The sequence below is a fragment of the Schistocerca nitens genome, chromosome 4 (assembly GCF_023898315.1).
Source record: "Schistocerca nitens isolate TAMUIC-IGC-003100 chromosome 4, iqSchNite1.1, whole genome shotgun sequence".
Taxonomy (NCBI): domain Eukaryota; kingdom Metazoa; phylum Arthropoda; class Insecta; order Orthoptera; family Acrididae; genus Schistocerca; species Schistocerca nitens.
The window spans coordinates 945556309-945581922 of record NC_064617.1 but is presented as its reverse complement, the minus strand read 5'-3'; the positions used below and the strand labels follow the sequence as shown (position 1 = coordinate 945581922).

At 41.2% G+C, this 25614-nt stretch overlaps 1 protein-coding gene across 9 annotated transcripts in view; it reads left to right on the top strand.

Annotated features, from left to right (window-relative positions):
• Positions 1-25614, top strand: part of LOC126253610 (cuticle protein 21.3-like) — a 112473-nt gene that overhangs the window by 74856 nt on the left and 12003 nt on the right. For 2 of the 9 annotated variants that reach the window (XM_049955061.1, XM_049955062.1), the window contains exon 2: positions 10866-11402. The exons of 6 other annotated variants lie outside the window; for them this stretch is intronic. In XM_049955061.1, the coding sequence (XP_049811018.1) occupies positions 10866-11315 (450 nt within the window). In that variant the 3' untranslated portion in view covers positions 11316-11402. Of the gene's footprint in view, positions 1-9445; positions 9510-10865; positions 11403-25614 lie in introns of those variants that run through there. One more of the 9 variants, XM_049955063.1, reaches the window with a different exon arrangement.

Below are 25614 nucleotides of genomic sequence, written 5' to 3'. Positions count from 1 at the left end.
CTGGCTTATTGGGGTTGTAGAGGGGACGCATTAGATAAGGTTTTGACAAGAAATCATTATCTCAAAACGTACCATTTTGATATAAAATATCCGCTTCACTATGCGCACAGAAACTGAGAAGAAGAGGCTGTTGTCAGTCCCCCCTGTAATTCTGACATCACAGACCATTTTCACCCGATTGTAACAACGGCCGCGGGAGACGAGTACCTTCGCAGCTAGGAGGGTTGACTTCTGCGCTCCACTGGCGACGCGCTGAGTTCTCGACTTTGTAGAGGACGTTCTTCGACAAGTAGAAGAGGAGGCGACGACGAGTACTCTGAACATTGCCCACGCCACGGGCTCCTGTAGAACACACGCCTTAGAGCTCATTGTCTCCGCTATGTGCCCACCGCGATGCGAAACATTTCAAAGTGATCGATCTTCAAATTTACTTTATATCCAAACCGTACTTTTACGGACATGGGTTGCTTATCAAAACTTTATCTGCCAAGTCTCGGGAATCCCTTAATAAGAATTGCAGAAAATACAATGTATTTGTGAGAAGTACACAATATTATCTGTTGAGTTAAGCTTTGCACTCGGAATTAACATTCACAATAAAGGCATTGAGTGAAGAAACAGTGAAGAAACATGATTTGAAAAGCCTTAGCGACACATTTGGTTAGTAAAGCTGTTTGGACTTCATATTGTAGTCGTCCTGTGAGTGTGTGAAAGTGTAACTTTTGTCAAGAAAGTATCTTTATTTATTTATTTAATAGTATGGCGAGGGCCCCCGTCAATTTGACGCCACTTCGATGACCTGCAGTCGATGAGGATGATACGACGATGATGAGGACAGCACAACACGCAGTCGCTGGGCGGAGAAAATTCCCCGACCCAGTCGGGAATCGAATCCGTGCCCAGAGGTTTGACAATCCGTCACGCACGAACGTATCTGAAGTGCAGTTATTGTTGCTTTTGCTAGTGCATTGCTCTGAAGTTGTACAACCGGTAACGTTTAACAATTTTACAAGGTAATGACTCTTGCACACCCGAAAGAGCCGTTGTACATAATTATTGATTTCATTATCTACACAAACGATTAACACGCCCGTTTAGGCGTGCGGGCAAGCGTCGTTTCTGTGAAGCCTCATATTGAATCCGCCTGGCGGGTTAACAATCAGCCCTGGTATGCCGGCCAGCAGGAATGTTGTTTCTGGCGGTAGCCCACATCCCATGGACTGGTACGGAAATCCTACGGAAATTCCACCCCACGCGGGGTAGCGGGATAGCGAGAGGAAGGCCATCTTGCCGTCCCTTAAACAAACAATGCCAAATCCGTTAAATAACCATACCGACCCACGTGGATTAGTGACAAAGGAACAAGAAAATGAATGGGAGTATATACACAGAATTTACAAGTAGCAGCTGGTTAAATAGACGATGGACTTCGCAAATTTTCACATTTCCCTTCAGTTTGACAACCTGGGCTGTCCTCTTTACAGGCATCCGATTAATCTGCCATAAAATTTGTAGCAACTTTACCACTGCAAGGCACTTGTGAAGCCCGCCACCGAAAATGACCCAATTTTCCAATACAATGGAAAAAAGGAAAAAAGCAAGCCTCAGGAAGGAAGAGCTTACTGCTCAACACGTAATATGCTAGGACACACTGAAAAGTAATGCCTTCATGCCTTCGAATTTTTTGTTCTGTTCTCAAAATCGGTTGGCTTATAACGTGTCATGTTTATAACTCGGTCGACTTTCCAGCCCCTCTGACGTTAGTTGCAACACTATGCCGCTGGAAGATTCTGAAGTGTAAGATAGAGGAGTGTAAGGCAACTATGTCGGCGCGACTTTCAAAGCGCAGAAAACTTACCTCCAATTGAAATTCACAGAAGAATGCCGCACGGGGAAGCCGCGTGGTCTCAGGCGCCTTGCGAGGTCGCGCGGCTGCACCCGTCTGAGGTTCGAGTCCTCTCTCGGGCGTGTGTTGTGTTGTTCTTAGCGTAAGTTAGTTTCAGATACCTTAAGTAGTGTGATCAATTTGGTCCCATAGGGAACAGCACCACTACAGTAGAATAAAAGGCATGTATGATGATGACTATATCCACCAGTAATGTGGTACGTTATGTTGCTGATGCTCGTAATTAAGGAAATAGTGGTACTAAACTCAACATATGTGACTGAGCTTGGAGTGTTTGCAAAACTTAAATAATACCTTCGAGGATTTGAATTTGGCAGTGGCGAAGTGGGGCGAGCAGAGGTGAGGTTGTAGCTCCGTCAACGAAAACAAACTTTCTACAGAGACAGTATCAATAAACTGATTTCTCGTTGTGAGAAATATCTTCGTCGCCATGGAGATTAAGTTGAAAAATAAATACACAGACATGAAGAACAAAGTTCGTTTTATTAAAATTGCTTTCCAAAATTGTACGGTATTGATTTCCAACACGCCCTCGCAGAAATGGCCCAGTGTCTTCGATTCAATGACATTTAAAATGTCGTATTTCAGAATGTCATACTATAATACCAAATTGTTATATGAAGTCACATCAATACATTCATTTTCAAAAAAATTTAATTTTTGTGAATTTTTCTAAATTTTCAACCATTTGTATGTCAAAGTGGGACATAAGGCTTCCTATCTCGCTACAGAATCTACGTTTTTCGGCAGAGGAAGCTTGTCAAAGTTGTCTACTTTCTGATCAAGTTCAGTAGATGCGTTAGTATTATAACTGTTTTAATTTTTGTAAAATAGTTAATTCCCTGTCATAAATCGATGCACCCCCAATCAAAGTGAATAAAGAGCTTAATTATGCTCACCTTTTCAAAATGGTCGCGCCCAAACACAAAGTTGATAAACTCATGTAAGTAGTAATATATGAATATTGCAGCTAGTAGTATGACTCAAGAAACACTTATGTTTCGTAACTCCCTATTCTCTCTTCCTAACACATAGGTGAGCTGGTCAGTATCAGGAAATCTGAGAAGAACGGCTGCTTTCAGGAGCAAAGGAACATAAACAACAGAAGTATGTGTGTTTTTTCCTCTGCCGCATTGTGAGTGCAGTTGACATGACTGTCATTTTGTGATGATTGAGTGTGGCATGTTATGGTTAATTGAGTGCTCAGCTGTTCCTTCGTTGAGGTATAATTTTCAGTAACACTGAATTTTAAAATAGTTGTTTTTACCACCAAAAGTAACCATAAAATCTAGACGAAGAAGATAGAGAATCGCATGTAAAACTGCAAAAAATAATTGTTGTACTAGAAGAACACTGACTTTAATATTTTCACGGGATACCGCTCAAAACACAAACTGTTGGTCGTCATATGCTCCTTCTAACAGCCATAAAAGAAAGGAAAGAGCGTATAAAAGGAATTGTGATGGAAGTGTCAATTTTTTGGCAAAAGAAAATAAATTTCGCGATATCGTCGATTCACGTGATAGGGGTAAAACTGACTAAGGTATTAAACATCTATGATGAATGTGTAAGACGAGGAAGATATGATCAACTGAACACATTTATAACATTACGAAAGGAAATGTTGAACAGCTGTGTAGTGACGACAGATGGTTATACCATATTCAGACTGAAAGCAAAGGCCATGTTTGTTGCACAAGATTGCGAGTCCCACGATGATTCATCCACCAAAAACAAGAAATATATCCTTGCAGACTACATCAACATTGCAACAATAACAAACACAATAACAAAAACTGGAACTGTTACTACTTCTTCAAGTACATTAACATCACACTTTGACAGCGAATATCATTAGTCCAATAGTTAGGTGAACAACACAAGTAAAAAGGAAAGACTGCAAAACAATTACTCACAACTTCATAGTTATAAACCAGTAAAGCCGCAAGTATTATCTGAAAGTGGAGTTGATACTGAGACGTCTTCGCAATCTGGTATTTACAGATCTCCAATTAAAGGAGCTCTTAAAGAAGAAATGAAGAAACCAATGCAAAGAGAAAGTTGGTCATTGCATTTTGATGGTGAGGCTCTCGAGAATTAAGAATATCAGGTGTTATTGTTGAAAAATGAACGAAGAGAAGTTGCAAAAACTAGATATACCTTATAAGAAAGCAGATGCTTTACCAGAGTAATATCAGCTGGTTTATATCAAAACAATTTATGGAAGTCTATAAAGATGACAGTCACTGACACTACTAATATGAACACTGGAAAGAAGAATGGTACTGTAATTCAAGTACAAAGTAACCACCAGTAATTGAAAACCAATCGAGTGAAAATGTCGGAAGGTTGAAGTGCTTCAGAGCAGTTATTTCACAGCAGTTACTACAGAAGACTCATCGTACCTGAAATCTAGGCAAACACTATAGGTGTGAATGATCTTCTTCAGTCTTAGTCAGCGGCTTAAGCCACACAGTCTGTCGGAAGGAACAAACTCATGGTGTTCAGGGCACTGAGAATAGCTGTACTGAACTGAAGTTCGGGTTCATATATTTGGAGAAACTACTGATTTTATTTCCCTTTTTGAACGAAGAGTCATGGGTAAGTTCTTCGATCCACCACAGGGAGGGAACACAGGGGTATAGAGGATTTGGTACAGTCGTCAGTTGGATGAAATGTGAGACAATTCAGGCATCTTGAGCCAGACTGGAATGTCTTAGTGAAGACGTAATTGGAGTAGACGCGCGTCAAGGGTCTCTCTCTATCTCTCTCCCTCTCCCTCTCCCTCTCCTTTTGTTAAAAAAAAAAAGGAAGTTGCCAATCTTTTGACTGGTTTGATGCCATGGTATATCACATCTTGTCTTGTGCTAATCGTTTCGTCCCTACCTAACTATTTCTCCCAACATGCACTTCCATCTTGGGCATATTCTAGTGTTTCACTGCCTCTACTATCTGTTCCCTCCTCCGCCGCTTCCAGGACCAGGTGAACTACTACTGAATGCCATAGCAAGAGTCGGGTCAAGAGTAATTTGCGGTAGAAACCGTCGGCCTGACCAGTGACCAATACTGTCTAAGGTTTTATCGTAGTGCATCTTTTTAACTGTATTATTAAGACGGTGATTATGGTCCACACCACGCTGTAATGCTTTTTCTGAAGATTCTCGGTTCTTTTTCTTTCCGAAAAATAGTTGAACTCCTACAGTGATACGAATTTCGATATATTTAGGACACAATCATATTTATTAGTAACTGTGATAGCAGTGTTCATTTGAAATGCATAGCTGAAGTTTATTGTTCTTTCCTGTTCGAATTTCTTTATGATATACGGGTTAAACTACAGTAGTACTCCAGTGACAAACTTTCAGAGGTAGTTCATTGGTACCTTCTGTGAATTTGGGTATGGGAGAACCACGTTCGAAGACAATGCTTTACAAAGTTATTACTTTCGTTTGGTTTCTTCCCCCAATTACTTCTGATTATGTACTGCACTGAAGATAGGGGGCTGTGCATCTTACTTGGAACAAACTTGTTCCCTTCACCCGCGGTATGTTGTACTGACAACAGTACTATTCACTTTACTGTTCGTTTGCTTTCAGTAGGGGAGAGTGTTGTAGCGTGGAACACTTTCAAGACTTCCGCCTCTAGCCAGAACTGTAACAGAAAAGTAATACATTTTAATATTCCTTTTTAAGTACGTCGTTCAGTTCTTGTGCGTGCAGTATTTTTCTGAAATTACAGAAATTTCTCCGGAAAATTAAGAATTTTCCAAGTTAAAAAAAATAAAAAAATTTCCATGGTACAACGTGGTCATATAACTATGAAAAGAGAGGCTATTCAACATTAAAATCGTTCCTGCCACCAAAATCTTGTCAGTACTGTACTTAGTCGTTTGTCTGTTATATGAAGGCTATCCACAAAGTACATTACGTTTTGGAATTTAAAAAAAAAATTCCTTCGACGTAAAATTCGGCCGCCTGCGCCTTCAACTACGTGGTTACCTCTTTTGGGACAGAAAAGGTGTGATTTTTGTGGATTTCCTGGAAAGAGGCACTACAATAAACTCTCAAAGGTATTGCCAAACTCTGCACAACCTCAGAAGAGCCATACAAAACAAGCGCAGGGGAAAGTGGGGCTCAAAGGTCTTGCTGATTCACGACAACGCCCGGGCCCACACGGCAAATGCCACTCGTGAAGTTCTCGAATCTTTTAAGAGGGAGTTGTTTACTCATCCGCCGTACAGTCCCGACCTAGCACCGAGCAACTTCCACTTATTCCCAGCAATAAAGAAGTGGTTGGCTATGCAGCATTTTGATGACGACGCACAGCTTCAAGAAGAGGTAACCACGTGGCTGAAGGCGCATGCGGCCGGATTTTACGTCGAAGGAATTTCCAAGCCCGTCCATCGCTACGATAAGTGCCTTAATTTAAATGGCAACTATGTAGAAAAGTAGTATTTAAGTGTGGCTTTCATCTGTATATAATAAAAAAAAATTCCAATACATTATTTATTTTTTATTCCAAAACGTAATGTACTTTGTGGATAGCCCTCGTATTATTAGTCTACTGCACACCAATAACCAGTAAGTGAAATAAATTAAGCGGAAGAATTATCAAAAACCGGTTACAAATGAAATATTTTTTTAAGTTGAAGCTACTGGAAATTAGCACAAATTTCCATTTTTAAGACATCGCAAACTCTTAAGACACTAACGAAACTTGGTTAATTTGCTAATACCACATTATCTGAGTGCTTCAAGAGTTTCTTGTGCGTCATGTGTTTTGTTTTAAGGTACAAGATGGCGCATAACCGACGAAATGTGGCTTAAATATCCAAACATTACATAATTAGTATCAACAATTATGAATCTTACTTGCGATAAAATTTTGTAACTGAAGAATTAACAGCATTTACGAGCAGCTTTGTTTTTTGTACAACACTTACGTATGCAGGACTCAAAAATTTACAAATGCTGGACAAAACACGACCTCACGTCTGTCAACAACGAAAACTGTAGAAAACGATGGAAGCTACTTTCGGCGCTCTCTAGCCCAGATTCATTCATGTGAATCTAAAATCTATCACATGACTGGATCATGAGCTACCCTTACAGCTACGTCAACCACATGGTGATACTTTTGCGTCCAAGTTTTCTTGTACTGTTCCTTTTACGTTATAGGTTTTGGTAACCACAAATGACAGGTTTTGTTTCACTTTTGTGAAGGTTTTGACAGAAACAAAGTTCAGTGAGGTAACAAATGGAATTAATGATTTTTACGTTATTACTCAGTAACTAGCCGACGGAGACCGTGGGTCCCTGGTATCAAAATTACTGAATAACATCTGAAAGTCTATCGATGGGTTTCCGGTTCGCCTTGTATATTTTATTTTTAGTTCGTGCAATGTTTCGCGGTCTCTACTGGAGATGTAAAACTCCTTTAAGACACTCGATTCGCTTCATTTGAAATAAATAACGAAAAATCTCTTCTTGACCTACTTCTGATACGTATATATATATACCTTCTACTGCGTATCGTAGTCGCCACTTCATTCAAACAGCTCCTTCCTTCTTTTTCCTGACCTTCATCCAGTATCTTGCCGGGGTCGGCAAGTTAATTATTGGGTTTGGCAATGTTGGTAGAAGAGGGTGACAGGATGCACTTTCCCCCACAGGACAAATTTGTGTATCCCATCGTCCTATGTGTAGTGTTATTCATGGTGCTACAAAAAGGTACGGCCAAACTTTCAGGAAACATTCCTCACACATAAAGAAAGAAAATATGTTACGTGGACATGTGTACGGAAACGCTTACTTTTCATGTTAGAGCTCATTTGATTACTTCTCTTCAAATCGCATTAATCATGGAATGGAAACACACAGCAACAGAACGTACCAGCGTGACTTCACACACTTTGTTACAGGAAATGTTCCAAATGTCCTCCGTTAGTGAGGATACATGCATCCACCCTCCGTCGCATGGAATCCCTGATGCGCTGATGCAGCCCTGGAGAATGGCGTATTGTATCACAGCCGTCCACAATACGAGCATGAAGAGTCTCTACATTTGGTACCGGGGTTGCGTAGACAAGAGCTTTCAAATGCCCCCATAAATGAAAGTCAAGAGGGTTGAGGTCAGGAGAGCGTGGAGGCCATGGAATTGGTCCGCCTCTACCAATCCATCGGTCATCGAATCTGTTGTTGAGAAGCGTACGAACACTTCGACTGAAATGTGCAGGAGCTCCATCGTGCATGAACCACATGTTGTGTTGTACCTGTAAAGGCACACGTTCTAGCAGCACGAAATCATGGCGGTGAATCGAGGAAGTACAGTACATACTGACGAAACTAAAATGAGCTCTAACATGGAAATTAAGCGTTTCCGGACACATGTACACATAACATCTTTTCTTTATTTGTGTGTGAGGAATGTTTGCTGAAAGTTTGGCCGTACCTTTTTGTAACACCCTGTATTGCTAGCGAATAGTGTGTGGGGATACGCCCGATATTCACCAATTGGAATGTGAGAAACCTTCAAAAAATCACACTCAGGCTGGTCGGCACATCGGCCCACGTCGTTATTCTGCTGGGTGGACTCGACCCAGTGCTGGCATGTCCCCCCGCATCCCGGGAATGGCGCGCTACTGCACGCGATTATCTGGTTGGGTCACTTGAGCCGCAAAGTTCAAGTTTATTTTCGATACTAGCCGCTGTTAATTTATCGCTTATCGTAATGTCCATTACAGCTGTACAACCAATTTTAGGATAGTTGTTTCTCGTATTCAATAAATGTGACGTAATGTAACTTACCGTAATTCGAACTGGTTTTCCCTAATGTAGGAATTTATCGTAATCAAAACTGTTTATTATATTTTTAAAAGTCTCAAATATTATGGCGTTGTAATTGCCATGATGTTTACGAGATTTGTAGCGTGTTCGTAACGTCACTGGTCAATGACAACGGCTGGTATCGCCATTTCCTCTTTATGCGGCGTGTCCTTTTGTCTGGTAAAGGTCTTCGATAGATTTCTTTCCTCGTCTGTTTATTTAGTATTCTATCATTCGGTATGTCGCAAGGTTATGCATTTCTACTATGATTCTAGGGAAGAAGCGTAGCTCAGACATTCTAGACCGTTGGCACTAGAGAGATTGAAACTGAACCACACGATATAACAGTAACGTACCTCGTGTCCGCTACATAAATTGAAGGTATTGGCAGTTGAATACTAGCCGAAAGTGCAGCATAATGTACTTGAATCCCTAGTAGACACTGAAATCAAGCCTAACTCAGATGCTTGGAGTTTCATAAGATATTGTTAAACCTTCCGTATGAGTCGAATACGGGTTTTAGAGACAAGGGCAGGTACGCTATAGGAAGCTGCCTTGCACACCAGGAGTGCGCTAGCGCAATTACCTGCTGGGTGTCATTCAGTGGTCCAGGCCGAGCAGCGGAAGGTCGGGCTGCACTACTTTCACGAACCTCTGCCGCCGACCTCCTGCGTATATATACAGGTCATCTGCAGACGTCGGCACAGTCCAGCGGCAGCAGCAGCAGTAACAGCAGCAGACGCTATCCAGAAACCTCTACCGCCAACATGAAGTGTCTGGTGAGTGTGACTCACCATGGGGTAGTACAACGGTGGTTTTTCTTGGACAGCGTCTAGAAATACGCTGAATACCTGAATGATTCACACGAAAAAGTCCGTATTTTCGAAATATTCACGGTTTCAATTAAAGAGGTGGTGTTGTAATGTTATCCAAACGGAAACAGAAATACTGCAAAGTTGCTGTAATGTATGAAGTCTTTTATGTTACTCGTGCACCTGTGTAACTTATTTGACGGACACCTACACGGAAAAGACTATTTGAAAGTTATATGTTGTAGAGCAGTTGCTGTACATGCGAGAACTGTAAAATGTTCCTACTCGGATAGAATCGATAGCTAACTGAAAGGAAATGTGGAGCTTATATATGTGGAGTACCACGCATTTATCAGGGAGTAAGACGCTCAAGAATAAGGAAGTGTAACGTATGACAAATTAGTGACGTAAAGGAGTTTAGAACTAAACTTCATGGAAGAAACAACTCATATCTATGAAGTAAGAATTCAGCACATCTTTTTTCTAGCCTGCTCGTTGTCAGTTGGTGCTTTTTTCACAAAGGTTGTGAGTAAAGGTGATAAAGAGATCCATCATATACTTAGCAACAAATAGTCACAGCAGTTTTATCAGATTTGTCAAAAAATGGTTCAAATGGCTCTGAGCACTATGGGACTCAACTGCTGAGGTCATTAGTCCCCTAGAACTTAGAACTAGTTAAACCTAACTAACCTAAGGACATCACAAACATCCATGCCCGAGGCAGGATTCGAACCTGCGACCGTAGCGGTCTTGCGGTTCCAGACTGCAGCGCCTTTAACCGCACGGCCACTTCGGCCGGCTCAGATTTGTCATGGTTAGTCTTGTTTATTAGGTACGAGCCATTCCTGTGACACAAAATCTACAAATAACTCTTAAAATGGGTGTCTTCTTTGCAGATAATTTAAGATTACCAAAAGTACGAGCGACATCACTCATACGATCTAGTTACAGCAATTTTGTCATGCACAAAGTATCAGTATACCAGTTACAACATTAGTCACCGATCACTACAGTTACGGCATTTTTTTCTCACTTCTTAACATAATGTTAATCATCTCAAAATAAGAAAACAGACATGTCACATAAAAGCTTTCTCCCCACATTAATAAGTTGGAACTAAAAGTTGTCATCAGTTCCTGAGAATAATTTTATACCTCTGTAAAAGCAAGACAGCATATGCGCAGAAACCTTTGGGTCTTAGACTGTTAGGGAATGCGTAGGTTTTATCTTGCGAGTAGGGATTAAACTGTTGATTGAAATGTCACGAAGAACGAAAATAAGTCGCAGATGTACTGTTCTGCAGCAATAGTCTTTCGGTTTCAGATCGTCCTGAGTGCTGTCGTGGCCGTGGCCCTGGCCAAGCCCGGCTTCCTGGGGGCGGGCGTCGCCGCCCCCGCCTACGCCGCAGGCCTCGCTGCCGCCGTGCAGCCCGCCCCTGTCCTGGTGGGCGGCATCCACCCCGGCCTCGCCGCCTACGGCCCCGCCAACATCGTCGTCGGGCCCGGCGGCTACAACCTGGACACCCCTGACGTGGCCGCCGCCAGGGGCGCCCACCTGACGGCCGTCGCCCAGACGAGGGCCAGAGACGCCGCCATCAACGGCGCCGCCCTCGCCGCCGCCTCCGCCGCCACCTACGCCGCCCCCGCTGTCGTCGCCGCCCCTGCTGTGGCTGCCGTGGCCCCTGCCTACGCTGCCCCTGCGGCTGTCGCCGCCCCTGGACTGCTGGCCGGTCCTGGGGCTCTCGCTGCTCTCAAGGCCGCCTATCACGGCTAACAAGGCAGGGCAGAGGGACATGGTCCACCTGATCCCAGTGACTATGTTGATACCTCACAGTCTGTGACTTCTGTACAAAAATGTGAAGAGCAGTAAATTATTTTTTACACAAAAACATTTTCTTGATTTTTACGATTCATTTTTATCCACACTATAAACATACCATTTTTTCCATAGTAAGCTCTCCTAGAGTTTCCCGTTCTTATTACGAAAATATATTTGTTGTATGAGAATCTTGTATGTTGCATGCTTCAGAGCTTGTAAATATGCTGTTTTCTAAAAGACGTCTAGCAGTACATCATTAACTGCTAGTAAAATACAGTATTTAATTTCAAGACGGCTCTCTTGGTATAGCACGTCGTCAGTGGCATCTGTTGTGACAGAGAAAGAAACACACGTATGTGTATCGACATCTGCAGCGTAACAATAAGTTGTATACGTAACAGTATATCAAGTGACTTGATGTCAGCCACAAAATTTCTATGATGTCAAGGGTAACTATTTAAGATCTAATTATAACCATCTCTGTGGGTGCATTGTAGGATCCTATATCTGTACCACTTCTCCTGCACACATGTCGTTGTGTGTACATGTTACAGCCGTCAAATGCTAAACGACCACCCTTTCTTGTATAGTGAGTGCAGGTCACAAATAGTTCTGAATATGATCTTAAAGATTATAAGAGACTGTAGTATGGAGTATGTGCCCTGATCACCCATTACATATTTTCATTTCTTGACAATAATGCCCATTGTGACCAGGATATGTGGCCATTTAATGTTTGGCAGCTGTAATGTGTACCCATGATATCTTTTCTTGAGATGCGGGGTGGATGTTGTATCCTATGGTGCTCACATAGACAAGGTTGTGACCAGATCTCAAGTTTTTGTGTGTCCATCCTTTTAGCAGACAGCCGTTTACTATCATGACAAATAAAAACACATACAAGTGTCCTTATGATTTTAATTTATTTTGTCGCTACCAGTTTCAACGCTGCAGTGCATCATCTTCAGGTTGTTTTTGATGTGGTACAGGTTGATATGATCCCCATGTATAACACCTGAGTTGACAGCATTACTGGATACGCAAGTAATGTGTCAGCACTCCAACCATCAACTGCCAAGACTAGGAAATACTCTAGGAAGTTTGTTTCAAGTAGCCATGAGGTACTGTTTTCCACATCCACATCAATTTTGATATCATATAGGTTCTTAAATTTCCACATACATCAATTGATATGGATTTGCCTAATATATACTGTATATTTTTATTGTTGGATGTACAAAGTAGCGGTTAAAGGCGCTGCAGTCTGGAACCGCAAGACCGCTACGGTCGCAGGTTCGAATCCTGCCTCAGGCATGGATGTTTGTGATGTCCTTAGGTTAGTTAGGTTTAACTAGTTCTAAGTTCTAGGGGACTAATGACCTCAGCAGTTGAGTCCCATAGTGCTCAGAGCCATTTGAACCATTTTTTTGTACAAAGTATTATTATGTAGTAAACATATGTATACATTTATTTGTTTATCCTCTGCATAAGTTGCTAGTGACGATGGGCTCTGTGCTTAAATACCAATCTCATGGTGTACAGCAAGGTGTCTTGCGACAAAAGCCACTCCTCTATCTGTTTCTTTCTTAGGGAATACTGTAGCTATAGCTGTCTGTAATAAGATCTACCTCACTAAAATTCTTCTTATTCCTCTCATGACTTTTACCCATTTCAGCTGGGGATAGGCATGGTTATTTACATATTTGTCATTGTCGGTTAAAAGGGTGCCCGAATTTCCTTGCTGTCGCCAACACACAAAAAACCTCTACTTTTTATTTTTACTAGGAAGTGTTCTTTTGTCGATAAGGTATATGCGTAAAATAACATTTAATCATAAACAATATCATTAATGATGAAAATCATTTTTTTCTCAAATCTGTAGTTATGCATGGCCTTTGAACCCAAAATACATTATTGTATGTGTTACTACATGTCCTCGTGTCATCATCTGTGTAGAGATGCTTACTTATCCTGGGAAGAGAAATTCATAATGTGGACCGCTAAAACAATGCTCGCCCTTGGAGTCCTACCAGTTTTTTTTTTTTATATATATATATATAGTCAGCAGATTACAGTCATGATTCTGCGGTGGTTCTAAACAATGCAACTTTGGTATTTGCGTCAGGATATTGGTTATAATTCTTTTTTCATTTATCAGTAATGTACTATTGGACATTCGTTAATATAGGCACTATAACAAGGAGGAAAATTAATTATATCGCCTCGCATAAGGAGCTTAATGCGTAGTGGTCGAGGAAGTCAGTGGTCGGTTTGCCTGTATGGTACCTCGAGAGCTGCTACGATGCCCGTTGAAACTGGAAGAAGTATGATATGACAGGCTGCGAAACAGTTCTGAGACTTACTATTAACCTGTGATACAAATTACCGTGTTTGCTCCTCTTAAAGTCATTGGAAATATTAACCGTTTCTAATAACAAATACCATCAGCGCGAAAATGTTACTTTTCGTATGTCATCAACGACTAAATCCTTTGATCAGCGTTAGACATCACTAGGACCTTGGAACTATCCGTCTACTGCGTGTCTCAGACAGATGCATAGAAGATAAAATGTCAAATGTGTGTTGTGAGCCAACATGGTGCGAGGAAGCACTTTTAGCAAATGAAATAAATCGTGAAAATAAAGAACAACAAAAATCCAAGTAGATGAATGTAATATTTGTGTAAAATCGAATAAATCGGATTAATGTAACAGGATGTGTGACGACATCGAGGACTGCACATACAAGGAACACAAGTAGTGTCCCTGAAATAGCTGGTAGGATATACACCCAGTTAAGGAATACAGGATATTTTACGACACAGACACGCCGCGACACGAAGGTGTAATGTTACGCACTAAGACTGCGGCAGGGGAGAATGTTGAATTTTGGAACACTTTTCGGACTTTCTGACTCCATTTTGAAATTACAGCGTTCAGTTCAAGTTTGCTGCAGTCTTTTTCTAAAATTACGAAAATTACTCCAGACAAGAAACATTTTCCCGTTGTGACTAGACGAAACTGTGGGCTCTTTGATTACTCTGGGGAGAAAGCTGATCAAACTAGAACACATAAAATATTGGTTCATTTTATTACATAACTGGACTAAAGATTTACTTAACGTCGACACACTTCTTTGCCCCAGAAGTACTGGATAATTTACAACTGTCATTGATTAGCAGAGCATCACCTGATGCACTAATTAACAAACTGTTCGCTTTAGGTACAATCTTCAACATTTAGTAAAGTAAAAGTTCATCAGAAACCTTAACAACTCGTGACAGTCAGGCAACTTGAAGCGATGTCATGCTTGCAGATTAGTCTTGTGTTAGCCCCAGATGGGAATGCATAATCTTTGTAAGATTTCATTACAAGAACGCAGTACGACTGCATGCTGTGCTCCAGTTTTAGGTTTGTTGCACGTTACAAGATTACGAAGTGTGAGTTTTTGTTTGCAAATCTATCGATGCGTCACTGCAGAATGTAATGCAGGACTATATATGTAATATTTTCCATACCGATGCTGTTTCCGTCTACACTGTATTAAGGCGTGAAATGATTGATCAAGCAAAAATTGTCATGATATCTTGTTCCCCGTTCCTGCTGCCTTTGCTTCAATTTAGGGGTTTTAGTGTAATTTTCGTAGTATTTGAAAGAAGTGTGGTTTCAATTATTAATTCAGTTTTCCAGGTTTGTGATTACATTTCAAAATGATGACTCAGTGCGTCAAAACTAGTTTCGTAATCTTTTAAAAATTTCATTGTTGTTGTGACCGTGGCTAGACGACCGATTGTGGTGTCAAATAAACATTTTAAATTTCATTTAGTCACACTGCTTGATGACAGTTATGTCGAAATACGAAATCTTAGGGTAACTGTTTCCGTTAGTGTCGCTGTGATCTGATTACTTTTCTTCGTCTCCCAGTACTTACTGCAACCTACAGCCTTCTGAATCTGATTAGCGTATTCATCTCTCGGTCTCCCTCTACGATTTTTACCCTCCGCACTGCCCTCCAATGCCAAATTTGTGATCCCCTGATGCCTCAGCACATGTCCTATCAACCGGTCCCTTCTTCTTGTCAAGTTGTGTCACAAACTCCTCTTCTCCCCAATTGTATTCAATACCTCCTCATTAGTTATGTGATCTACCCATCTAATCTTCAGCATTCTTCTGTAGAACCACATTTCGAAAGCTTCTAAACTCTTGTCCACTCTATTTATCGTCCATGTTTCACTTCCATACATGGCTACATTCCATACAAATACTTTCAGAAACGATTTCCTGACACTTAAATCTGTACTTGATGTTAACAAATTTCTCTTCTTCAGAAACGCTTCCCTTGCCATTGTCAGTCTACATTTTATATCCTCTCTACTTCGACCATCATCAGTTATTTTGCTCCCCAAATAGCAAAACTCATTTACTACTTTGTCTCATTTCCTAATCTAATTCCCGCAGCATCACCAGACTTAATTCGACTACATTCCATTATCCTCGTTTTGCTTTTGTTGATGTTCATCTTATATCCTCCTTTCAAGAGACTGTCCCTTCCGTTCAACTGCTCTTCCAAGTTCTTTGCTGTCTCTGATAGGATTACAATGTCATCGGCAAACCTCAAAGATTTTATTTCTTCTCCATGGATTCTAATACCTACACAAAATTTTTCTTTTATTTCATTTACTGCTTGCACAATATACAGATTGAATAACATCGGGGAGAGGCTACAACCCTGTCTCACTGCCTTCCCAACCACTGCTTCCCTTTCATGTTACTCGACTCTTATAACTGCCATCTGGTTTCTGTACAAATTGTAAATAGCCTTTCGCTCCCTGTATTTTACCCCTGCCACCTTTAGAATTTTAAAGAGAGTATTCCAGTCAACATTGTCAAAAGCTTTCTCTAAGTCTACAAATGTTAGAAACGTAAGTTTGCCTTTCCTTAATCTTTCTTCTAAGATAAGTCGTAAGGCAGTATTGCCTCACGAGTTCCAACATTTCTACGTCCTGATATAAAATAAACCTTGAAGATCGGTTCGCCTTCTCAATGTGACGTCCTTAGTTACGTAGAAGAGAAATTACTCTTATTGATGCTTTTGCGAGTATAGTGCTTCAGTGTCGTAAACTGACAATGCTAAATACTTTTACAAGGTAATAAATTTGCAATTGCTCTTGTACATTGAAATGAGTCGTTACACCGAACTGAAGATGCCAATATCTGTACAAATTTTATACTATGGATTTCACGAAATTCCACATTTCTCTTGAATTTTGTAACCTGAGTAGTCCTGGATAAAATCTGCAGTCTTTTACAGGCATCCGATTAATCTGTCATAAAATTATAAAATTTGCAGCTGCCGTTGCAAATGCACTAGCGACGATCATCCTATTTACCCACACAAGGAAAAAAAAAATAAAAAAACTCTACACATAACATAGAAATAACCCAACATAGAAATGGCCCTGTGTTTTATTCGGTACAGTGGTTGTATTCGTGATATTTACAATTTCACTGTGTTATAATCTGTTACCAAATTCTTATACGAATTCAGAGAAATAAATTCATTTTGGTGGAGCTTTTTGTTAATGTTTGTAGAATTTCGAGTATTTGTAGGTCAAAGTAAAATATAAGGCTTTCGATTTAACTGCAGTATCTCAATTATTCGGTAGATCATTCTGGTAAAAAGTTGTCTACTTTCTTATCAAGATGAGTATATATTAGCAGAAGAGGGTTTAACTTCATGTTTGACGACTTCACCTTTCTACCAGTTGATTTGTGCATAGCTTACCACTTTCATTCTGCTATCTTTTCAACTATTTGATAAATTTCCATTCAATATTATTTACGACGTTGTTTCGTTTCGCAAATTATGAAGGAAGGAGTTAATGACTCACTGATGACTTAATGTTTCTGTTTTTACAAAAGCTCGTGATAAAGCATTTGACAATAAAAAAGATTAGTGTTTTCACAGGAATAACTATGCGTTTAGAGGCTTAACTATGCATTTGAAACTAGGCTGTCTTCGTAATTCAGTATCTCTGTCGCTTATGGTTGCTTCACGGAGACGATTAATGATCACGTAGGACTGTAGAGAAATTTAAGTACATACCGCATCGTAGCAATATCTATTCAGAAGGCTGAAAAGTTGCAGTAGCCGTTTTAATAGGTGTACGGGCATAGTCAGGATCGTTAACTGATCTGACATTGTGATATTTGGAAATATGAACTTGCTTTGTCCCTACCGTGGACAGCTATAGGCAAGAAGACACTACATTCGTTTCCTAATCCAAGGGCATTCATTTCTCATTCATAATCACGACGATTTTTCTAGGTGAAAATTCAATAGATGAAATTTTCCCTATTCAGTTCTCCGGGCAGGGACTATTCGAGAAGATGTTATCAACAACGTAAAAGGAAATCTGGCGTTCTACAGGTTACCACTGATGCCGCATGCGAAACTACAGCGCCGTATGAAGTACAATTCATATGCTACAGTGGCGCAGTCCATTCTCAATAGATTAAATTGGGTGAGAAAGTCAACTCTGCTACATTTCAGCGTACATGGAACTCTGAAGTAGGTAGTGGTCTATACACTAGTGGTAACGATGGTGTTTTGAGAACAACTCTTGATATTATTAGGCTGTTTCGCGACGGGGATACTGTAGTTTCTACTTCACTTATCCGTAAATGGGTATTGAATTTACCTGCAAGAAATTACAGTAACCAATTCTGCATGAAGAGACGGATGGAAGAATGAGGAAGACACACTGTCGATATGAGTTTAGAAAACATCGTTCTTGTGAAGCACAAGTGTTTACTGCTATTGACAAGGGATTTCAGATCGATTCCATATTTATGGATTTCGGGAAGGCTTTTGACACTGGACCACACAAGCGGCTCGTAGTGAAATTGCTTGCTTATGTAATATCGTCTCAGTTATGTGACTGAATTTGCAATTTCCTGTCAGAGAGGTGAGAGTTCGTAGTAATTGATGTAAAGTCATCGAGTAAAACAGAAGTGATTTCTGCGGTTTCCCCAAGGTAGTGTTATAGGCCCTTTGCTGTTCCTTTTCTATATACACGATTTGGGAGACAATCTGAACAGCAGCCTTCGGTTGTTTGCTGATGACGCTGTCGTTTATCGACTAATAACGTCATCAGAAGATCTAAACAAACTGCAAAACGATTTAGGAAAGATATCTGAATGGTGCGAAAAGTATCAGTTGACACTAAATAACGAAATGAGTGAGATCATCCACATGAGTGCTAAAAGGAACTCGTTAAACTTCGGTTACACGAACAACTTAAATTGGTAGGAACACATAGAAAATGTTGTGGGGAAGGCTAACCAAAGACTGCGTTTTATTGGCAGGACACTTAAAAAATGTAACAGAGCTACTAAGGAGACTGCCTACACTGCGCTTGTCCGTCCTCTTTTAGAATACTGCTGCGCGGTGTGGGATCCTTACGAGATAGGACTGACGGAGTACATCGAAAAAGTTCACAGAAAGGCAGCACGTTTTGTATTATCGCGAAATATGGGAGAGAGTGTCACAGAAATATAACAGAATTTGGGCTGGAATTCATTAAAAGAAAGACGTTTTTCATTGCGACGGAATCTGCTCACGAAATTTCAATCACCAACTTTCTCCTCCGAATGCGAAAATATTTTGTTGACACCGACCTACATAGGGAGGAACGATCACCACGATAAAATAAGGGAAATCAGAGCTCGTACGGAAAGATATAGGTGTTCGTTCTTTCCGCGCGCTATACGAGATTGGAATAATAGAGAATTGTGAAGGTGGTTCGATGAACCCTCTGCGAGGCACTTTAATGTGATTTGCAGAGTATCCATGTAGATGTAGATTCGACAACTTGAACGAAAACTTTAGGTTGTTTGATTATGGTACCACTCTTGGAAATTTTGACTTGTTTCCTTTCTGTAAGATAAAATTACTGGCTCTTAACAGTCCACAAATAGCTGAAGGATGCAATTAAGACATGAGCATTCTTCCCTGAACTTGGAACTCTTTGGTTCAGGACCCTACCGAAGGTTGCGGGACGGCCACAGATATCGTCGTGTTCATTAAGTGAATCCTCCCCCACATGTCGACCAATGGACGTGAGAGACACTGCTTATGCGAAGGTCAAAATAATCATGGAGACTATTCCCGACAGTAGCTGATGGTAAATGGTCAGTGGATGGCATCAATACTGATGTATGCATTTTCTGAGTCTCTCATCGGTTCCATGTCAGTGATAATGTATGGCTCAATTGTCACATAAATTGCAAATTCAACAGCTGCTCATTCTCACCACACCCCACCCAGCAGGCTTACACTGAGGTGACCGAAGTCATGAGACACCTAATAATATGGTGTTGGACCTCGTTTTGCCCGGTGTAATGCAGCATTTCGACATGCCAGGAACTCAAAGAGTCGTTGTGAGTCCCCTCAGAGCCATGCTGCCTCTGTCGCCGCCCACAATTGCGAAAGTGCTATCATTGCAGGATTTATTTAATGGTGTGAGGAACACACATTACAGCTTACAAGTTATACAGAATGTTCCAAAACATGGTACTATAAGCATTACATTTACAATTAAAAGTGGCTTCGCATGCTTCGTGGTGGCATCGATGACCTTCTGTGGTGAGCATGACCTTGAGCATAGGCTGCGGGCAAGAAGATGACTCATTGTCTGTTCTTCACCACATTCACTTCCTGTGGAGTCGCATGCAAATCCTCACTTTTTCAAGTTGGTCTTCGTTCTTCGAACGATTGCAGGATATTGTGCAGTAACTGACCTCTCGATTTCGTCCCATAAATGTTCGACAGCATTCATGTCGAGCGATCTGGGTGGCCAGGTCATTCATTCATATTACCCAAAATGTTCTTCAAACCATTGACGAACAATCGTGGCGCGGTGGCATGGCGCATTGTCATTCATAAAAATTCCAACGTTGGTTGACAATACCACGTCCATGAATGGCTGAAAATGGACTACAAGTAGACGCACATCCACAAGACGCGGTCCATTCAAAGTAAACATATCCCATACCGTCATGCAGCCACCACCAACTTGCAGAGTGGCTTGATGACAACTTGGGTGCATGACTTCGAGGAGTCTGCGCCACACTCCAAATCTACCATCAGCTGTTACCAACTGAAATCGGAAGTATTATGATCAGACAACTGTTTTCAAGCCATCTTGGGTCCAACCGATATGGTCACGAGCCCAAGAGAGGCGCTGCAGGCGATGTCGTGCTGTCAACATAAGAACTCGCAGCGGTCATCTGCTGCCATACACAATTAATGCCATCTTCCGCCGCACTGTGCTAACGGATACGTTTGTCGTACGACCCACACTTACTTCTGCGGTTATTTCACGCAGTGTTGCTTGTGAGTTAGCTCAGACAACTCTATCCAAACGCCGCTGCTCTCGGTCGTTAAGTAAAGACAACGCCTGAAATGTGGTATTCTCAGCTCACTCTAGACACTGTCGATCGTGCAATATTGAGTTTACTAGCTATTTTCGAAACGGAACGTCCCAGGCATCCAGCGCCAACTACCATTCGGTGTTCAAAGCTCCGCCAATGCACTGCCCTTCTACACATTGTGTACCCGATAATACCGCCATCTGTATGTGTGCGTATTTCTGACCCCTGCCATTTGTCTCTCAGGGTAAAACTTGTGGCGTCACTTGGAAGCCTATCTAATGCATGCAATGTAAAAGGAGAAAATAATGCCTGTAATATTATAAGTCATTTTGTCGAGGGTGATAATGTTCCGTGACAAATATTGTAAATATTTTCCATTAATGGCAAAGAATACTACACGTTTCATGAAAGCGTGGAACTTGGTGTAATATATACAGGGTGAGTCACCTAACGTTACCGCTGGATATATTTCGTAAACCACATCAAATACTGACGAATCGATTCCACAGACTGAACGTGAGGAGAGGTGCTAGTGTACTTGGTTAATACAAACCATAAAAATATGCACAGAAGTATGTTTTTAAACACAAACCTACGTTTTTTTAAATGGGACCCCGTTAGTTTTGTTAGCACATCTGAACATATAAACAAATACGTAATCAGTGCCGTTTGTTGCATTGTAAAATGTTAATTACATCCGGAGATATTGTAACCTAAAGTTGACGCTTGAATCCTCCGACGTTCAGTTGCGTGTTGTAACAAACACGGGCCACGGTCGGCGAGCAGCATCTGCAGGGACATGTTTGCGATGACGACCGTGTTTACGAGTGTGGCTGTAGTGCACTGTTGTGATTTGGTCTAGCTGTCGTTGTGTCCGCATGTAGCGCTTGCTGCTATTGTTATTCTGCATTCGTCTCCGCACGCAGACCAACTGTAGTACACCGTGTTACCAGTCGTCTGTGATAGTGTAATGTTGTAGGAACTGTGACCATGGTGTATTCGAACTCTGAAAAGGCTGAGATGATACTCATCTATTGGGAGTGAAGACGAAATGCAGCTGAAGCCTGCAGGGTGTATGCAGGACGGTACCCGGACAGAGATCATCCAATGTGCGCACATCGCAAAACATCTACCGCCAACTGTATGCAACAGATATGGTCGTAGCACGCAAACGGGTCCGTAACAGGCCCGTCACAGGAGAAGCGGGTGCAGTTGCTGTGTTAGCTGCTGTTGCCATGAACCCACACATGAGTACACGGGACATTGCGAGAGCCGGTGGACTGAGTCAAAGTAGTGTCATGCGCATACTGATCGTCACCGCTTTCACCCGTTTCATGTGTCGCTACATCAGCAATTACATGGTGATGACATTAATCATCGAGTGCAATTCTGTCAATGGGCATTAACAGAGAATGCGTTGCAGTTCTACCTGTTTACCGATGAAGCGGGTTTCACAAACCACGGGGCAGTGAATCTACGCAACATGCATTACTGGTCCGTGGACAATCCTCACTGGCTCAGACAGGTAGAGCGACAGCGACCGTGGACTGTAAATGTATGGTGTGGAATCATTGGCGACCACCTCATTGGTGTTCGACGGGCGTTTCATAGGACGTGGAGGACGCATAAATTGGCCAGCCTGTTCTCCGGATCTTACACCTCTGGACTTTTTTCTGTGGGGTACGTTAAAGGAGAATGTTTACCGTGATGCGCCTACAACCCCAGAGGATATGAAGCAACATATTGTGGAAGCCTGCGGCGACATTACACCAGATGTACTGCGGCGTGTACGACATTCATTACGCCAGAGATTACAATTGTGAGCAGCAAATGATGGCCACCACATTCAACATCTATTGGCCTGACATGTCGGGACACACTCTATTCCACTCCGTAATTGAAAACGGAAACCACGTGTGTACGTGTACCTCACCCCTCATGGCAATGTACATGTGCGTCAGTAAAAAAGACCAATAAAAATGTGTTAGCATGTGGACGTAATGTGCTGTTCCAGTCTCTTCTGTACCTAAGGTCCATCACCGTTCCCTTTGGATCCCTACGTAATTCGGTGCTCTCCGATACACACGATCGAACAGCGGAGGAGCGGTACTCAAGCGTCAACTTTAGGTTACAATATCTCCGGATGTAATTAACATTTTACAATGCAACAAACGGCACTGATTACGTATTTGTTTATATGTCCAGATTTGCTAACAAAACTAATGAGGTCCCATTTAATAAAACGTAGGTTTGTGTTAAAAAACATACTTCCGTTCCTTTTCTTATGGTTTGTATTAACCAATTACACTAGCCCCTCTCCTCACGTTCGGTCTGTGGAACCGATTCGTCAGTATTTGATGTGGTTTACGAAATATATCCAGCGGTTATGTTAGGTGACTCACCCTGTATATACACAAGAGCCATGTTGCTCGCCCCTGTCTGTTCTCTGTTTTTCGCTCGTTCTCTCTCTCCTGTGGATCGATGTATCTATAACTGCCTATCTGTATGAGCTTGAAGGTTACAATATATTATTAATTGAAAGTATCTTATGTTCACTTTCAAAAATAGCTCTCCATCCAGGTGAAATTTATTTAAAGATAATAGTAATATTGCTGTCGACTGCTGTCTGCTTTCGACTGTTTCGGTGGCGCTGAGTCCGCCATTGCGTGAAGCAAAAAATATTTCAGTGTTTGCGAGCTTCACTCTCAGAGGAAAATAAATCTAAGTGCTTTTACGTACTTTTACAGTCAGTTTTCAATATTAAAGTTAGTTAATATTTTCGATTACGAAACTTATTCAGAGATTTAACACCGCAAGGCTTAGGTGAGACTTAACCTCTGATTTAGAATATTTTCAGTTAATAAGGTTTAAAAGTTAACTCAATTCTTAAAGAGATAATGTTAAAGAAATTCTTTGCAATTACTTCAAAAATACCCAGGTATTTGTACCACGCTTTCTTTCTGTGAACTTTAGACTGATTTTCTGGAAAGTAAAATCATTTCTCGCTCTAAATTATCGATGGGTTACTTGCAGGTTATGTTGCGTCGTCATTCACTGAAAGAGAGCGTAACATTTCCATTAATAATAAATAACTTTTTGCCTACGAATTGAGATTAAGTCACGCTATTTATATTTAAGAAACATTTACTGGTGCTCGAAACATACGTGGCGTTCCAAAAACAATATTCGGAATTTAAACTGCTATGTTACATTATCATCGCTGTAGGTTGCGACTGAGGTCTGCACGCGTATTTCAAACTGCACGTAGGAATCTGCACTGACTTATACGAAATAACTGAAATTAATTCCACACGACAACAATTATGCAGAAAGGAGGTAATGGTACAAACTCCAAACTCCAATGTGCCGTTTCTCACTTAGGACTGTTCTTTCAACAATGATGATCATTATGGCAATTTACACGTTATTTTGAGAATTTGTGCATTTGTTTATTAATTTAGATTCTACAGGAACGACTTTATAGCTTATTTTCTTATTCGTGATGGAAACACAGTTACTGACAGTCTGATTACAATTATTAGGTAGTTGACACTTTACGTATTGAAGGTGGTTTGTTCCACCCAGACCTCACAAGTCAAGCCTGAACTGATCGCCGTAGCCAAACTGCCACAACAAATGGGCAGTTAAATTCTAGTTCCTTGTCTGGCTTTTTTACCTTGTTATGTTTGGATCCAGAATCCTGAGTCCGGCCCTTTTATTTCGCATTTAATTACACTCGATAAGCACACCCAAAGCAACACACACTCACACACAAAACGATGGTAAGTAAATACGCACATTTCGTCGACACCACTAGCCAAAGGCTACCGGACTCCTTCGCACAAGACGCAATTTTGCTTGACATATTCAATTATCATCACAAAGGTCGGCCTACAATAGGTAAACTTTACACGACATGGTGTAGAACTGAGCTATTTCAAGACAGGAAATTATCGTTGCAATTCGTTCAATAGATAAATAAATATAACGATATTACTGTACGGTCTTCCGTAGCACAGTGGTATCGTCCCAGTTTCTGGGGCACAATATTCTTTTCTTTTACAAAGCTTTGCCAAAATAACTCTGATTACTATTACTTTCAATTAACTAGTTTAAGTCTACTTTTGTCATTTTTAATCTTTTATGGGATAGTTTTTATCATCATATTCTCTTTTTCATTTGCTTTCTTTTATACTTGACATTCTTCTTCCTCTGGAATCTACCTGTGCTGGCTATAAACTATAAAGGAGTTGCAAACAGCACTACTCATCGGTCGGTATCACGTCAGCTCGCATAGCAAAAACAAGATGTTACAGTTCGCTTTTAGAGCTGAAACTGAATTTTTTTTCTGTCTTCAGTTTGCTCGTACAGGTCAACTTCAGTCGCCATAAGCAAAGCGAGCGTGATTAATAGCTCTGCTGCTGCTTGTTAACAGGCTGTTTTCTGGGATACTTTGCACATCAAAAGGTTGTGGTTAGGTTATAACACGAGTATAAGTTCACCCGGCTACAATGCGCGTTCAAATGTTTCAAATGGCTCTAGGCACTATGGGACCTAACATCTGACGTCATCAGTCCCATAGACCTAGAATTACTCAAACCTAACTAACCTAAGGACAACACACACATCCATGCCCGAGGCAGGATTCGAACCTGCGATCGTAGCAGCAGCGCAGTTCCGGAATGAAGCGCCCAAAACCGGTCGGCCACGGCACAATACGCGTTGTCTGCGGCAGTTCAGTCTTCGGCCATTTACAATCAGCTGTGAACAGAGCATCTCGCGTTACCGCCATACCTGATGACAGCAGCTTCCAGTGTTGC